This window comes from Lithobates pipiens, unplaced genomic scaffold (assembly GCF_037356315.1).
Source record: "Lithobates pipiens isolate NorthernLeopardFrog02 unplaced genomic scaffold, aLitPip1_a1.2 Scaffold_10, whole genome shotgun sequence".
Taxonomy (NCBI): Eukaryota; Metazoa; Chordata; class Amphibia; order Anura; family Ranidae; genus Lithobates; species Lithobates pipiens.
In genome coordinates, this window is record NW_027507686.1 from 169,561,892 (window position 1) to 169,580,064 (window position 18,173).

The following is an 18,173-nucleotide window of genomic DNA, read 5'->3' on the forward strand; positions in this document are numbered from 1 at the left end:
TTCAATGGACTACTTCACACCGAGAACATTCTACCATTTTGGAGTGGCTCTATCTAACCTAGTCGTTCAGTCATTACAATCTGAGACTTATCAAAAGTTGTTCCACTTTTTCTTTTAAACACATCAACTTCAGAGACATGTTCACCTGCTGCCTAAAATATCACGCCAGCATTTAGGTGCCATTGTAAGGAGAGAATATAATCCATGCCATAGTCATCTTGGGTCTGCTTAATTAGACCAAGAATATCATTCTACCCTTTCGGTATCAATGATGTACAGACTTTGTGTGCATAATAGTTTACTGGCAGTATCAATTGCTGGTTCTACTTGTCTTTAGTGTCTATATTTTTGGGTTTACCAGAATGCAGGGAAATACTTGTGTGTGTCAATTCAGAATCATTGATCTTCATTTGCATTATATTTATTTCCAACAAACTCGGAAAACAAAGACTTGTAGACCATATATCTCCGATAGAAGATTCTGATCACAAATATCTAGCAAGTTAGGTCTTTATATTTGTCTCACAGAATGTAAACAAACAACTGTCTTGCACATTTTTTAAAGCCCAATTGAACTTTCTGATTAAATCAGATTAGTAAAGAAGCCTAACCCCTGCCAGCATGCCGCAGATGGGGACTTCTGCTGTGTGGAAGCAGTGGTCTGACACACCCTCTGTTGAGTCTTGATCTTTGCCGACTACAGTAATATAGGTCTGACTCAGTGTCAGTCAGTAGTTTGAGAGCACTTAACTCATCCCCGGCGACTGTCCCCTGCTTGGCAGTGGCCTCTCCTTATTCATCACCAGCGGCTTATTGTCCTCCTGCTTTCCATGGCGGTGGCTTCCGTTTCCTCCCTCCTCGGCGGCCAATCGGGAGTCTTCTCTTTTTGGCCAATTGGAAAACTGGTCTCACACCCGCTTCAGATTGGCCGGATGGAGGAGCAGTGTTTTAACAGCGAATATTCATTTGCTGTTGCAACACACCTGGGTGGACTCTAGGTCGCATGTTCTGCAACCCAAGACCACCTGATTTTGAAGCCTATGGCTCTATTCAGGTGCTTCAAAAATACACTCCCGTCGCTGCAATTCATGCGCCCCATGACCCAAAAGGGACCGGACGCATGAATTCAACCATTACCATATAGGAGGTGGCCTGGAGAGAGGGAGCGGCGCCTGGGCACCCCTAACGGACGGGCTGCCACTGGTCTGATTTCTTAGGGTATGTCAGAACTCTGAAAAAAGACCATTGCTTTCACACAATGAGCAAGAGTCTCACTCCGAAGCTGCTGGCAGTGGGCAAGCTTTTGAATTAGTTTTAGAAAGTAAACCAGACTGCAAGACATTGAACAACCTTTGGTTTGACAAATGTGGAATGTATTTAGTGGATTTAAAAAAGGTCATAAAATAGAAAGTCTAGAAAGCTTGGATTTTAGTTCACTATATGAATGTTCTCAAAAATCTCTGCATAGGCCACATTAGGCTCAAGGCTGAACAGAAGGATGAGGACCCTTAGTTTAAGAAAGACTACGTTTAAATCCAATTGACATTCGCTATCAGTTATTTTAAAATAAGGATCCTAAGCTTTGGGAATTGAGCAGTCTAGCTCACATCTACTGTACCTTACCAACAGAAGTTAGAGTGTGTATACTAACAAAGCTACGTGTAGCTTCTGTTCATAGGAGTTGATAAGAACACATACTGTAGATATATAGCAGTCAGCGTCAATGATGCACCTGGATTTGCATGACCAGTCTGCCCCACACAGACACAGCATTTAACACCTCTGCCACACAATGGAATGATGCTGGTTCATAATCCATTGAGCAAGTCTGTGATATAGCTAGCTGCTTGGAGGTCAGTGGAAGTAAAAAAATATTAATAAAAAATAATTACCGCACACCCCTGGTCAGCAGGAGCAGGAATATGGCCAAGTTGTTGACATCATTGATACGAAATTGTTCCCCATTGCTGGCATCAGCGGAAGGAAAAGTGCCCAAGACCAGTTAAAGAGTCAACAGCTACATCCATCCTTTATGTAACCAAGCAGCACCACAGTTTGGAGACCACCAGGCTAAGTAGTATGGTAGAGGTGTGTGAAACCAAACATCAACTGAACAAAATGACCAATACTTTAACACAGTGGTCTTAAACCCTGTCCTCAGGGCCCACAAACAGGCCAGGTTTTATATATTACCTTGGGGAGATGCAGACTTGAATACTGCAATCACTGAGCAGCAAATTATAATCACCTGTGATGCATTTTAATTATCTTGCAAACCTGGCCTGTTAGTGGGCCCTGAGGACAGGGTTTATGACCACTGCTTTAACAGGTAAGGTAAGGTATTTAACTGTGTATTTAGATCTGAATTTAATCTCACCTCAAGAACACTGCACTATTAAACTGTAATGGCCTTATTCAATGAAAAGCACCAACTCATCAGAATCAAAAATGTATTTATATGTCAGCAAAATAAATAGTCATCGATTACCCCTAAAGACATTCCCAAGAGGGAAACAGCTGCCTCACCCCTGCAACAATTAAAAAATTCCAAACATGTTCTTGAAAATGGCTTTTCAGTAATGCTTGGGTGCTGTAATGACCACAGGCTGGAAACCGTAGACAATCTGTGAAGCGAAGTGGAGTGAAGAAATGTCATCAACACACCAAGGATTCCTCAAAAAGGTCCAAAGCTTTATTTTCGTGGTAACAGTGAACATACAGCAACATTTCGGAGCCATGCAGGGCCCCTTGGTCAGTCACTTGCCTGATGAAGAGGCCTGCGTGGCTCCAAAACGTTGCTGTATGTTGACTATGCGACTAGGAAAAGAAAGCCTTGGATCCTTTTGCGGAATCTTTGGTGTGCGGATGACATTTCTTCACTCTGACTGCCATGATTAAACGGAATCTGTACTGACATACTCTGGAAGCTAGGATTGCGAGTTGCCACAATGTCATTCTAATACAGTGATGTCAACACTTTGAGGCACTAACCTTGAAATAAGTATGACGCTTATAAATTCCAACTTTGCTCCTAATCTGCTTCTTCTGGGTCAGTGACTCAAAGTATCAGAGACAGCCAGGCAACTAGTATCCTGGTAAAGAGGTAAGCAGACAGTCCCTGCACTTTTCTCAGTACAGGCTTTCATCCAAAACAGCACTAAGAGCTCTAAAATAAATACTTAGCCATTAACTGGAATCTTTATAGGTCTCACAGTGCACTGCGTCTGTAATTCCCTTCAGGGCAGCCAAGGACTATTTTTTTGGGAGGCAGAGGCACTGATTGGGCACTCAGAGTGGCTAGCAATAGGTGCCAGTGCCTCAGAGAGAACTTAACTGTCAGCAGGCCCAGAAAAGGGCAGAGGCAGTGAAACTGGATGTACCACTCAGTAAGCAGGTCTTTGTCGGGGCTGGTAGTGCACATATTAGTCAGTTAACACCAAGGGCAATGGAAGTAGTAGTGCAACCACACATTTTTCTAGCTTTTTTGGTAAGCTTTAAAGTCCAACTCCAGAAACTAAAAAGGATAATAAAAAAAATAAAAAAACACTACCCTTTCAGCTGGAAGCCTCTGCATTGCCAGGATTAAATGCTCATCAACCACTGAGGACGACACCAATAGCACTAGCCTCTGCTCTGGCTTTTGGCTCTGTAATATACACCTTAATCCTCATTTCCCAAGTTTAACAAGCATTTAACCCTTGCTGTACGGGAAGGACCCACTACAAAAGGGTATTTTTTGTAATTTATGGAGTTAGGCTTTAAAAATTAGAACTCTCTTCATTGAATAAGGTCATATGACCAGGAAATGGCGATTTTCATTCCAATACTTTAGTGCAATGTCACAGATTTATTCTTGAATCTACGATCATTCATGTCACGTATAACTGGCAATCGCCTGTCAACTCAGTCACAAAGATAAATTCTTTCCATGCCAACATATATAACGGTGCTCCTAAAAATACATTCAGGTTGTGTATTTTCAATGTTTTTATGAAATGTCAATAGAAATGTGCTCATTGACAAAATAACTCTTGCAATTAAAATTATATTCCATCAACTAAAACAGACCAGTCCAAGGTTTAATTTTGCTGAAACAAGTCCAACACAATTAATGAGGTCAACAAACTTTCCTCATTCAGCAAGCATTTGCCTGAAGAGCCCCTAACGTGTCCTTAAAAAATATATATATATTTATAGAAGTCCAGCTTAACTTATGTCAGGCTTTTATTTGAGTCCAGTAAAAGCTCCATGTTCCCTATGAACACATAACTGTGTGTGCAGTTCAGGTCAAATGAAGCTTCATTAAGATTCAGGGGAACCAGTTTCTAATTTCTGAAGTCTACGCCGGCGAAGTTCTGCTGCATCTGGTTCTTCTATCGATAAGCCACCTTCAGCTCCATTTGTTATCTCTTCGCTGGCAGATTCAGGGGTTACTGTAAAAAGTACAATTTACCGTGCTTATCGTCAACTTCAAAGCATCCCAAATCAAAGTAGCAAATACCATATTAAATAAAAATATATACCTGTCTCGTGAGATGGTCCAACACTGGTCACCTCTGATGGTGCATCTGAAGGAGTTTCTTCAGTGTGACTAGAAGAAGCGGTATCTGTTGGTGCTGGTGGAGACTGTGTAGAAGGGACTGGTGGACGAGGGGGGCTGTTCACAAGAAATAAATACCATTACAAAGTAGGAACCAAGTAAAGAAATTAAAAATACACATATTCCTTACAATTTACCTATTACAAACCTTAGGACATTTAAAGAAGAACTATACTCAAAGCGAAGATTTGCTATGTTATAGGTATTAGAAAGGTTGACTTTCCTTAAGAGGTACCCGGAGAAAAAAAAAACCCTTCAAGTTCTACTGTAAAATAGCAATGGGCTTCTTGACATGTGACCGTGCCTACAATATTGTGTAGCTGAATAGCTGTGTATTTGCAGTGTAACATACAATAAAAAAGATACTGCTTTAAAGCGGGAGTCCGCGTTTTTTTTTTTTTTTTTTAAAAGCCAGCAGCTACAAATACTGCAGCTGCTGACTTTTAAAATAGTGACACTTACCTGTCCAGCGCGCCCGCGATGTCGGCACCCGGAGCCGATCTCTCGATCGTCTCTCGGGTGCTGCCGCCGCCATCTTGGGTATGGGAATCAGGAAGTGGAGCCTTTCGGCTTCATTTCCCGGTTCCCTACTGCGCATGCGCGAGTCGCGCTGCGCAATAAGGATGGACCCGCTGCCTCTGGGATCTGTGTGTTTCCCAGCAGGCAGCGGGGGACTTTCGGAAAGGGGCGTAATCTACGCCCCTTTCCGCAGAGAGCTATCCCGGAAGTGGGTGCAGATACCTGTACTGTACAGGTACCTGCACTCCCCCCCCCCCCCCCCCCCCGAAAGGTGCCAATTGTGGCGCCGGAGGGGGGAGGAATCCAATGAGCGGAAGGTCCACTTTAGGGTGGACCTCCGCTTTAACTGCTAATCTCAGGATTTTAGCGTAAAGGATATGCAGTGCAAGAATTTCTCTTGCTTGTATAAAAAAAAAAAAAAAAAAAAAAAAAAGTTTTAATTATGTATTTTTAAGCAAGAGAAATTTCTTTCACTGCATGCCCCTTAGCCAAGATCCTGAGACTAGCAGTTAAAAAAAAAACAAAAAAAAAAACAAACAAACACAGTACCTTTTATTGTATGTTACACTGAAAATACACAGCTATTAAGCTACAGAACACTGTAGGCATGGCCACATGTCAAGAAGCCGATTGCTATTTTACAGTAGGACTTGAAGGCAAAAAGATTTTTTTTGCTCAGGGTACCGCTTAAGGAAAGGCAACCTTTCTAAAGCCTATAACAGAGCGAGAGAGAATGCGGGTAGAGAGTTGGCGGGGTCCAGAGATCTGGATATCGGAGGAGATTCAGTTTACGTTTGTTGCGAATTACTACACTATGGTACTCCCCTCTTATTGATCTATCCTGGCTCCCACCAAGAGATAAAGATTTTAAAGGAGAAGTTACTTTTGTGGATTTGGGGAGAAGAGTTTCAAAGAGACCCAGTAACCTATGTTTATATGCGGTTATCTCCTTACCGTAAGGTAAGGGGCCATTGCCTAACACCTGGAAGTTGTCACTTTGCAGAGATTGCACAGTTTGCACAGAAAAGCACTTGCACTTAAAGAAGCTGGTTTCTTCACATCACCTATGAATTGAATACTTATATATTTATATTTTTAGTTAGAAAGATTAACAAGTATTGATACCTAATTCACAGTTTTTGGATTGATTTATTTTACGCATTTTTTAGCTGCCTCTGCAGTGCGTTTTCTTTTTTTTACTTTTTGCACCAAATCAATACACCTTTTTTTAGGTTGTGATTTTTACACGTAGATTTTGATATTTACTATTTTTTATTACTTTCAAGTCTTAACCTTGTTTCTGGCTACCTCTGCAGTGTGTTTACTTATTTGCACTTATTGGATAAACTTTCTGGTTAGCAAGCACTCAGCGCTTTATGGACGTTGTTTTACAATCTATTCATGTCTGATTTGGATTCATCTTGAATCACTTTGCACTTTATATGGCGTTTACAGTATATTTATGCTTTATTTTGATTTATACTAGTTCACAATATAGTCATCAACTGACCGATTATTTATTAACCATCAGATACCCTATCCATTTTAGGAATCTTTCAGCATATTGTCTTATTTCTGTCTTGGATGTATTTTTTACGCATAGATATTTAGAGGCGGAGAAAGAAATACTCCCCAGACAATTAATTCAGTTTTAGAACAGCACAACACCAATATACCCCTTACTCCTAAAGGAGAAAGTGGCCGCAACATTTGGCCAATGAGGCAACATGAACTTACAGTTTAGTAGTATAGGTTGAAGATAAAATAAGAGTACTGGGCCTTAGGGTAAACACATTTGTATTGGCAGTCAGTTCAACAGTTAGCAGGAGGGTACAAATAAATAAAGGGGGGGGGGGGGGGGGGTGAAGAGAAACGGGTCTCTGCTTTTATACTGTAAAACTATGCTTTCTCCACTTCTCCTGTTGCTTCTTGACCTTTGTCCCCCACCAGGAGAGCAGGTCAAATGCAAGAAAGAAAAGCCCTGCTCCTCTATCAAGAGAACTACCTCCAGAGTCAGTGTAGATTAGATTAAGGCATTGTTAGTCAGCAAGGTGGGAGGATTAGCTTCAGGGAACCTACTGTCAATACTGCTGACAAGTTCTTTGTACTATTGCTTTTGTAGGAACAGCTACAGGTCCTCTTTATAGTCTTCCTGTGAGGATAGAAATGTGGGAGCTGCCACTGCTCACTTGTTGTTTCAACAGATGCAGGCTTCATGGCCATTATGCTGATCATGCCTTAAAGTGCTTGTACAGGCTAAAGGTTTTTTACCTTCATGCATTCTTCCATGTGCTGCCCCCCCCCCCCCCCAATACTCATCCAAGGCCCCTCTTGATCCAGCAATGTGTACAAGAGCCTTGGGCTGTCCCAAGACTCCCTCTCCAACTACCTGAGGGAGGAATCAAGCTGGAACAAGCATGCAGCTACAATACCAGAATACAGCACACAGGTACTGCCGCACACTGTATTCAACTCCAATGTAAGGGAAATGAAAGACAGGCTTCAGCTCAAATGGGTATCACCCACACTGAATTCAACTTCAGCCCAAATCCCCACCCATCGGCCATGCCCCTCTGGTAGGTTTCTATCTTTGCTAGCACCTGAATACAGAGTGTAAACCTGGGAGACTGATACCGCAGGCTTGGAGCGGCACCAATCTGTTTTGGTATACAGCTACCAAAGTCAGAAAAGTATAAATAACAAGTGTGTACTTATGATGTAAAGTCCCCATGAAGCCTGGACTAAGCAGTACTAAGGTCTCAGATGTGAGACATTCGTTGCATCCTGATGTCAGGGATTAGTCCTAATTCGCTCCCCACATTTCCTATTCATGGTTGTATTATATCCTAATTCACCAATCAGCTTTGCCTCTGGTTGTCTCTGGACACATGCGTCTCTGAACAGTTTTGGATCACACCAGTCAAAGTATCCTAGACTTTAGGACACACAGTTAAACCAATAGGAAATTGAAGACTATACAAATGTTTGATCCAGCAGCCAAAACACGTAGCTATTGTAGAGGGAGACATTGGGGAATATTTTGCTTCCAGTGCCTCCACAGAACTTTCCAATGGTGGTTTGGGAGGCCCGCAAGTGTGTAATTGGAGGCATCCTCATTAAACTGGGCACCAAAATCAAGACAGACAAGCAACAGGAAAATGCTTGAACTGGGAATGGCACCCCTTCCGTGAATGCCCAGCACCGAAGGAATGGCATCGGTATGTCGTTCCTACAGAGCGCATGTGCCAGTGACGTCACTAGCTGCATGTAAATATCTCCTAAACAATACAGGTTTAGGAGACATTTACTGTACGTATAGGTGAGCCCTTTTACAGGCTTATAGTTAAAAATATCATACAGGGGAGTTTACTCCAACTTTTTAATCTCTGAAACTTGTGACTGGTTCAACATGGACTTTACTAAGCTCACCTCAGAGGTGTCTTTATTCCAACATATCCTTTTATATTTTTCTTCATGCAAGACAGAAGTATTTAAAGTAGCGCAAAGATCATGATTTGGGCATTTTCATAAAATACTTCTTCCATGTATAAAAAAATAAATAAAAATAAATCTACAATCAAGGGTAAATAGCATGGACATCTGCAGTTAGGGTGGTTCTGGGCATGGTATTGAGAGGGGCACAACCGGCATCTGTAAACAGTGGTGTGCGAGCCGCACAGAGTGCAGCAGAGGGTGCCGCCGACTGATGGGGTACACCAGCTGCCATTGCACAGCAGTAAGATGCAGGCCTGGAGCAGGTTATTCAGTGCCTGACCACCAAAGGGAGGGATCTTTGCATTGTTATCCTTTGCTCAGTCTTAGCCAAACATGATTTGTCCATGCTGCAACCCCTCCCCTTCCACACCATGTTAAATTTCAGTTCCAGAGGAAAAAGAAGCTAAAAACAACCACTCAGTTCTCTAATTCCACTGTAAGTCGTCACACCCCCCCCCCCCCCTTTAGGTTTACTTCAAAGAGTGGGAGAAGGAGGCTCTGCAGCACAGAGACACAATTTGTTCTTTTAGTGCAGATAATGGAGGAAGAGAGGAACAAGAACAGGATTCTCTTGCTAGCTATTCATGTTGTATTTTATTTTGGACACCAGGCTGTTGAAGATCCTTAGTGACAGTGTCAGAGGGACAGAAACACAGACCTATTGCATTCCTTTCTACTAGCAGAAATCCTGTTTAGGACAGAGGCTTGGACTGGGAGAAAAGAACACAGGATGTCTCTATGTTCTGTCCATCTCTCCCTTTGCAGTCTTTGCAGGCAACTCTTACAGTCCAGTCACACTCGCTTTGCTCTTTGAAGAGCAATTAACATTCAGATGAGCAGACTAGAGAGTATTAATCAGGCAGTGAGGAGGTGTTGCATTACCTCCTCACTGCCTGCTTTACCCCTTGAACCACTAAAAAAAAAAAAAAAAAAAAAAAAAACAGTGATGAAATATAGAATTACTGCTTATATATAAAAAAAAAAAAAAAAGGAAGAAGAAATAAATAAATACACACACGCACACACACACACGCTCTCTGTATTATTGCACCAACTCTGGGTCGCCATTGTGACCATAAGTTTCTAAAAAGACCCTGCACATCTCCCCCGTGTTCCACTGGATGTTTTGTAATGCAGATCACATTGCAAAACATCCTTGTCGGGGACACCAAGAGCTTGACCCGGAACGGACGTCAGATGTCGCTTTCCAGGTCACTCAAAAAGGGGAGGAGAGAGGACGTGTATGTGCTCTTCTCCTTTAGCTCCCCCCACCATGGAGCTCCCGTCCCTGCCGTTGGGCAAGCAGAGTTAGGAAAGCATGGCGAGGCCCCGGTACCAGGCGGTGGGGGGGGGGGGGGGGGGTTATGGGTGTCTGTTAGTGATAGGGCGGCAAGGACAAGGACTTCATATACTAAAAAAAAAAAAAAAAAAAAAAAACAAACAAACTGGACATAAAAAAACCAACATCCACCAGTCTATGGAATGTCTAAATCTAGGGGAAAAAAAAAAAAAAAGAAAAAAAGGGAACCGTACCAAGATAGGGGGGTATAGTTCAAGATACCACATAATAGTTCCACAGGTAAATAGTATCACAATAATGCAAAGCTATTAATGAAATATACAAAAAACTGTATTGTGGAAAAAAAAAAATTACAAAAATGAATAAAACATGAAATGAAACAATACCTTCCACCACTAAAAGACAACATTGTCTAATAAAAACACCACCCATAGGATATATATCACTCCAATCAGCAATAAACAGTGGAAGAATGGCATCACCTAGATAGGCAGTCCTGCATGTCAAATGTGCAGAAAGCTGCATAATAAAAAGTTCCAGGAGGACTGCAGTCCATAGATATGGAGAGACAAAATAGGAAATTGCATGCACAGTGCTAATATCACAGATTCTTGAGAGCTGACCCTCAGATCGTTAGAGAAAACCATGGTTTGGAGATTTTCACAGGAAATATGGGATTTGGTGACACAGTGCCAAAGTGACCAGCTTATTTGAGCCATGTGGAGCCAGCCTACATCCCACATCCAATCCCGGCTACTCAACCTTACATTTGGGCATGCTGTGTGCAGCCAAGAGGAGAGACGCCGGAGCCTCCATCCAACATCAAGACACGCAACGACACTCTGCATTAGCAGGATGTAATGTGTTGGTTTCTTTCATATGGCTAATCGTGCAGTTGAGTGGTCTATACCATCTGTCCATGCTCTATCTGTGGATATCAGACTAATTTTTTGAGCCACTATGCATGATATGAATCACACTACATCTACAACATTTCTCTAAGGATCAAGGTGATATTAGCACTGTGCATACAATTTCCTATTTTGTCTCTCTGTATCTATGGATTGCAGTCCTCTGGAACTTTTTATTATGTAGCTTTGCTGCTTTCTGCACATTTGACTTGCAGGACTGCCTATCTAGGTGATGCCACTCTACCATTGTTTATTGCTCTTTGCATTGATCTATATGCTATATTTTGGATGCACGGATGGTGTCTAGACTTGTTTTTTTTATTAGACAATGTTGACTTTTAGTGGTGGAAGGTATTTTTTATTTAATGTTTATAAATTTTTGTAGTTTTTTCCATAATAATTTTTTTGTATATTTAATAGCTTTGCATTATTGTGATACCATTTCCCTGTGGTTCTATTATGTGGTATCTTGAACTATAACCTCTATCTTGGTACGGTTCTTTTTTTTTTTTTTTTTTTTTCTTATGCTGGTTTGACCACTGAGCCCCACCCTGGATAGGATTGAGTGGATAAGTATTTAGTGGTACCCTTGTACCCACATTATGTGTTTTTTTTTCCCCCTCTCATTTGATGTCTAAATCTACCCTAAGGCTCCATGCACACTAGCGTTTGTTTCAGCTCCTAGAAGCTATTAGCATTTTTTTCTGATCCTGGAAGCTAAATGGTGTTATCCTGTGTGTCTACATTAGGCTATCAGCATTATTTTAAAAACACACTGAGTGCTCCTAAAAGCTTTTTTGTCCCCGCTCTCTTTATGTACTGCAAAAAGCTAATTAAATGATGTTCCTAAAAGCTTCTAAATGCTTCTACAAGCTACTAAAATGCTACTAGAAGCTGGCACAAAAAGACTTAGCATTTTCATCCAGGGTTTTTTTTTCTAGCTTTTTTTTGAGCGTCTGAAAAATGAGTGGTCATGGAGCCAACTCGTAAAATATTTTTGCTGCTCCAACTAACATTGCAAACATAACTCTGTAGTGAGGGGTCTAAATTTGGGGTGGGGTGGGTGTTAATCTGTGCCGGAAGGGGAATTTCTACTGAACAGGTAGACTGGCAGGGAGGTGTGTGTGGGGATTGGGGATGGGGGGTATTTTTGGTTGTACTATGCAAAATGGCCTGTGCATTACACACTCTGTCCCCTGTGCTATGGATACATTGGGGGAGATTTACTAAAATTGCGCACTCAGAATCTGGCGCAGCTGTGCATGGTAGCCAATTAGCTTCCATCTTCAGTGTGTTAAATTGAGCGTTCACAATAAAACCTAGAAGCCGATTGGTGTCTATGCAGAGCTGCACCAGATTTTACACTTTTCAATTTTAGTAAATTTGAGTTCATTCAGACAGGCACCGAGACAGGTCCTCTGCACTGAGTCACATTTTTCTGCATCCACCTCGGAGCCCATAGATGTGCATGCAGCAGCTACACACACATTTGCATGTCAAAATTTGATATGCGGGTAGGAGCTCTGGCTCTGAACGTACAGCATCTGCGTTTGGATCTGTACACTCATTTCTATGGGCTGTCTACACACAGCTCCAAGATGGATGTAGACACAGCATAAGGCAACTCTAAATGAGCCCTTTAGGGGATTTATCAAAACTGAATCAGAATGTGGAGCAGCAGTGCACGGCAACTAATCGGCTCATTTTGAAAGCTTAAACTGAACAAGCTGAAATCGAAGCTCTACCCAAAAGGGAAAGTTAAGCTTGCTTGCCACTTTTCAGGGGAGAGCATGTAACCTGGTTTTAACAGGTACCTACTTCCACTTCTGGCTCAGATCACCGCAGGGAACTGAGCCAGAAGTTCAGCCCCACTCCTTCCCCTGCAGTCTTGTGACCAAAAGACAAGACCACTCACAAAGCATAGCGCAAATGTGCAGTAGGAAACTGGCTGTGAAGCTGAACTTCCCATTTCCCTTACTTCAGATGCTGGCGCCTGCACCCTAAGCCGATTGAAGAATCGGCTTGGGTAAGGACATCGCTAGATACAGGGGCAGGTAAATGTTTTTTTTTTTTTTTTTGGGGGGGGGGGGGGGGGGGGGAGCTCTGCTTAAAGATTTATATTTTTGCAGGGGTTTTGAGAAAAAAAAATTAAATAAAAATGGCAAGCCCTGGGTGCCAGGTGTGTTAGCTACACCACTGTCTGCAGATTACAATAAGTCTACTTCTAGAGCACTTTTCTTGGCAAAACCTTGCCCTGCTTGTTTGCTTTGCCTAAAGGGCTAAATTACATTTTCCTTTTTTTTTTTAATCACATATAGGTATTCATAACAGATTGGAGGAACTCTGCTGCCTAGTTCCACTAGAATCTGGTGACAAGGGTAAAATATGAAATTACAACTCCACACTTCCTGTGATTAGATCAGGGATCTACAAACTAGGGCCCTCCAGCTGTTGTCGAGCTACACGTCCCATGAGGCATTGTAAAACCGACATTCACAGACATGACTAGGCATGATGGGAATTGTAGTTCCTGTACAATTAGAGGGCCATAGTTTGGAGACCCTTGGATTCAATGATTGGATGGTGGCTTCTTTTTAAATGGGAAATTCCAATGAAATCATGAGACGTTGCCCTAGAAGCTGCAAATTAAAATTAAATTGAACACTGGAAATTATAGACTGAATTTAGTCGCAGTTTGATCACAAGTGTTATAACACTTGATTCTGTCTACTCATGCCTATAAATTAAAATAATAGCACCATGTTCACATCACATGTGGCTATATACCCTGAAGGTTGCTCTATATTTACCAATTAGGAATACAGTAAAACCTTTTAAGTAGCGTCAAGCCACAAATGAGTATAAAAGAGAAGAGAGGTGCCTCTAAGTGTAGCAATACAGTTACATTTAATGAAGGTACAACAGTTATTTACTCAAGGAGCAGCCTCTTTTTGAGATTTTGGTTTTACACGTTAAAACATTTTTTTTTTTGCTAGAAATTTATCTCGAACCCCCAAATATTTTATATTGTTTTTTTCCCTAAGACCCTAGAGAATAAAATGGCCATCATTGCAGTGCTTTTTTTCAAACCGTATTTGCGCAGCAGTCTTGCAAGCGCACTTTTGTTTTGGGGGGGGGGGGGGGGGGGAGGGAATCACTTTTTGGATAAAAAATAAATAAGACAACAGTAAAATTAGCCCAATTTTTTTTTTATATTGTGAAAGATAATGTTACGCTGAGTAAATTGATACCCATGTCACGCTTCAAAATTGCACCCACTCGTGGAATGAGGACAAGCTTTTACCCTTAAAAATCTCCATAGGCGACGTTTTAAAAATTCTCCAGGTTGCATGTTTTAAGTTACAGAGGAGGTCTAGGGCTAGAATTATTGCTCTCCCTCTATCAATTGCTGCGATACCTCCCATGTGTGGTTTGAACACCGTTTTCATATGCGGGCCCTACTCACTTATGCATTATCAAAATCAAATAAGTGGTGCTGCGCTCCCTTAAAATAGGTAAATGAATACATTAATCTAAAGTGCCTAGTGTTTACTATTAATTGCATATAAATTACATATAACTAAACAATAAAGTTATAACCCAACTATCGTGAAACGTGATCCGTGATTAAAGTGTCAAGTGCTAAAATAAAGTAAACATACAATATATGCACAATATTAGAGTATCCAGTGCTTCATGCGTTCATAGTCACATAAACCAGTGAAGGTATATAGTGCAAGCAGACCTATACCTCACAACACACAGTTGGTATAGCAGACTGTATCAATAATGACATATATGAGAATCACACAGTGCAATTAAACGGAGTAAAAAAAGTCTCTTAAAAATAAAACATATATAAAGTGACACGTGATTCGTAAAGTGCTTCTCCAGATGCAGGGTGCCAAAAAAAAGACACACAGTGTGTGCATGCTCTTGTCCTTTTTCAGTGTTCCACACACATCAAGTGAAGTGGCCCCTTACCTTACTGCTGTAAGGTAAACAGCAGAAAAAACAGGATCTCAAACAATCCAGGAGGTGTACCCCTACTCCTCGAGAGCATCCGTGACCGCCGGGTCCACAGGACCCGGCGCATCACGGTAAACGGCCGCTCGTCGCGGCCGTTTACCACGTGATCGCTCCGTCAAATGACGGAGTGATCACTTGTAAACAAACCGGCGTCATGTTATGACGCCGGTTCCCTCCCTCCCCCTCTCTGTACCGATCGGAACAGCGGAGGGGGAGGAGATCGGTGTCAGCAGCGATGTGGCTGCATCTGCAGTGCCCACATCGCTGCTCACCGAAAATTAACCCCTCAATTCCCTGCCATTACTCTGCATTACTCTGCATTACTCTGCATTACCGTGCAACACTCTGCAACACCCACCAATATCCTGCAACGCTCTGCAACACCCGCCAATACCCTGCAACACTCTGCAATGCTCTGCAACACCCGCCAATACCGTGCAACACTCTGCAATGCTCTGCAACACCCGCCAATACCGTGCAACACTCTGCAATGCTCTGCAACACCCGCCAATACCGTGCAACACTCTGCAACACCCACCAATATCCTGCAACGCTCTGCAACACCCGCCAATACCCTGCAACACTCTGCAATGCTCTGCAACACCCACCAATACCGTGCAACACTCTGCAATGCTCTGCAACACCCGCCAATACCGTGCAACACTCTGCAATGCTCTGCAACACCCGCCAATACCGTGCAACACTCTGCAATGCTCTGCAACACCCGCCAATACCGTGCAACACTCGCAATGCTCTGCAACACCCGCCAATACCGTGCAACACTCTGCAATGCTCTGCAACACCCTCCAATATCCTGCAATGCTCTGCAACGCCATACTCTGAGATACCCAGCCATAGTCGGTGATACCCTGCAATACCCAGCCATAGACACACCCCCCCTCCCGCCGCCCTCCGGTGCTTCTACCGACTCGCCAATACTATCAAATCCAGAATCTTTTTTTTTTTTTTCAGGCTTCCCAGCTTAGAGGTGAGATCTGGGGTCTTATTGACCCCACATCTCACTGTAAAGAGGACCTGTCCATGCCATATTCCTATTACAAGGGATGTTTACATTCCTTGTAATAGGAATAAAAGTGATCAAAAAAATTATTTTTGGGGAAAAAAATGTCAAACTAAAATAAATAAAGTAAAATGAACAATAAAATTATTATTTTTTTTTTAAAGCGCCCCTGTCCCCATGTGCTCGCATGCAGAAGCGAACGCATACGTAAGTCCCACCCACATATGAAAACGGTGTTCAAACCACACATGTGAGGTATCGCTGCGTACATTGGAGCGAGAGCAATAATTCTAGCCCTAGACCTCCTCTGTAACTCAAAACATATAACCAGTAAAAAAAAATTAAATCGTCGCCTATGGGGATTTTTAAGTAGCGACGTTTGGCGCCATTCCACGAGCCTGTGCAATTTTGAAGAGTGACATGTTAGGTATCGATTTACTCGGTGTAACTTCATCTTTCACTTTATGCAAAAATTGGGCTAACTTTACTGTGTTTTTTTTTTTTTTTTTAAGCACAAAACAGTTTTTTTCCCCAAAAAAAGCATTCGAAAAATTGCTGCGCAAATACCGTGCGAGATAAAAAGTTGCAACGACCACCATTGTATTCTCCAGGGTGTTTGCTAAAAAAACATATATAATGTTTTGGGATTCGATGTAATTTTCTAGCAAATAAATGATGATTTTTACATGTAGGAGAGAAATGTCAGAATTGTCCTGGGTGCTCCAGAACGCCTGATGGCGCTCCCTGCATGTTGGGCCTCTGTATGTGGCCGCACTGTGTAAAAGTCTCACACATGTGGTATCGCCGTACACGGGAGTAATAGCAGAATGTGTTTTGGGGTGTAATTTGTGGTATGCATATGCTGTGTGAGAAATAAACTGATAATATGACAATTTTGTGGAAAAAAAAAAAAAAGTAAAAAAAAATCTTGATTTTGCAAAGAATTGTGGGAAAAAATGACAACTTCAAAAAACTCATCATGCCTCTTACTAAATACCTTGGAATGTCTTCTTTCCAAAAAAGGGGTCATTTGGGGGGTATTTGTACTTTTCTGGCATGTTAGGGTCTCAAGAATTGAAATAGGCCATCAGTACTTCAGGTGTGATCAATTTTCAGATATTGGCACCATAGCTTGTGGACTCTATAACTTTCACAAAGACCAAATAATATCCACCAATTTGTACTTATTTTTACCAAAGATATGTAGTGGTATAAATTTTGGCCAAAATTTATGAAAGAAAAAATTACTACCGTATATACTCGAGTATAAGCCGAGATTTTCAGCCTCTTTTTTGAGGCTGAAAGTGCCCCCTCGGCTTATACTCGAGTCACCGCTGTCTGACTGCTCGATCAGCGTATCGAGCAGACAGACGGCGGACATTCTAAAATTCAAAAGCCGCGCCTCCGTCTCCGCCTCCGCCTGTGATAGGCGGAACACTGAATTTCCCAGCAGTCAGTGTTCCGCCTATCACGGACATCCGCTCATCCTCGTACTACGGACGAGGATGAGAGGATGTCCGTGATAGGCGGAACACAGGCTGCTGGGAAATTGAGTGTTCCGCCTATCACAGGCGGAGGCGGAGGCGCGGCTTTTGAATTGTAGAATGGCCGCCGAGAAGAGCGGCGATCCTGGAGCGGCGATCCATCGGCACGACACGGGACGACGGAGGCTCGGGACGGAGGAGGCTCGGGAGGAGGAGGCTCGGGACGGAGGAGGCTCGGGACGGAGGAGGCTCGGGACGGAGGAGGCTCGGGACACAGGTAGGCTGGACACACACACACACAAGGCTGCACGGACACACACACAGGGATGGATGGATGGACACACACACACACACACACACACACACACAGGGATGGATGGATGGATGGATACACACACAGGGATGGATGGACGGACACACACACAGGGATGGATGGACGGACACACACACACACAGGGATGGACAGCCATGTCTCACCCTCGGCTTATACACGAGTCAATAAGTTTTCCAGTTTTTTGGGGGTAAATTGGGGGCCTCGGCTTATATTCGGGTCGGCCTATACTCGAGTATATACGGTAATCTGCTAAATTTTATAACAGAAATGAAGAAAAATTCTTTTTTTTACAGAATTTTCTGTATTTTTTCTTTTATAGCACAAAAAATAAAAACCCAGCGGTGATTAAATACCACCAAAAAGAAAGCTCCATTTGTGTGAAAAAAAAGGACAAAAATTTCATATAGGTCCAGTGTTGCATGACTGAGTAATTGTCATTCAAAATGTGAGAGCACCGAAAGCTGAAAATTGGTCTGGTTA

General features: G+C 42.4%; 1 protein-coding gene across 2 annotated transcripts in view; it reads right to left on the reverse strand.

The window, feature by feature from the left end:
• Window positions 1-3,827: 3,827 nt before the first annotated feature.
• Window positions 3,828-18,173, reverse strand: part of SYVN1 (synoviolin 1) — a 68,851-nt gene continuing 54,505 nt past the window's right edge. For both annotated transcript variants that reach the window (XM_077459704.1, XM_077459696.1), the window contains exons 15-16: window positions 4,524-4,657; window positions 3,828-4,433 (exon numbers count right to left, since the gene is read on the reverse strand). In XM_077459704.1, the coding sequence (XP_077315830.1) occupies window positions 4,303-4,433; window positions 4,524-4,657 (265 nt within the window). In that variant the 3' untranslated portion in view covers window positions 3,828-4,302. The remainder of the gene's footprint in view (window positions 4,434-4,523; window positions 4,658-18,173) is intronic.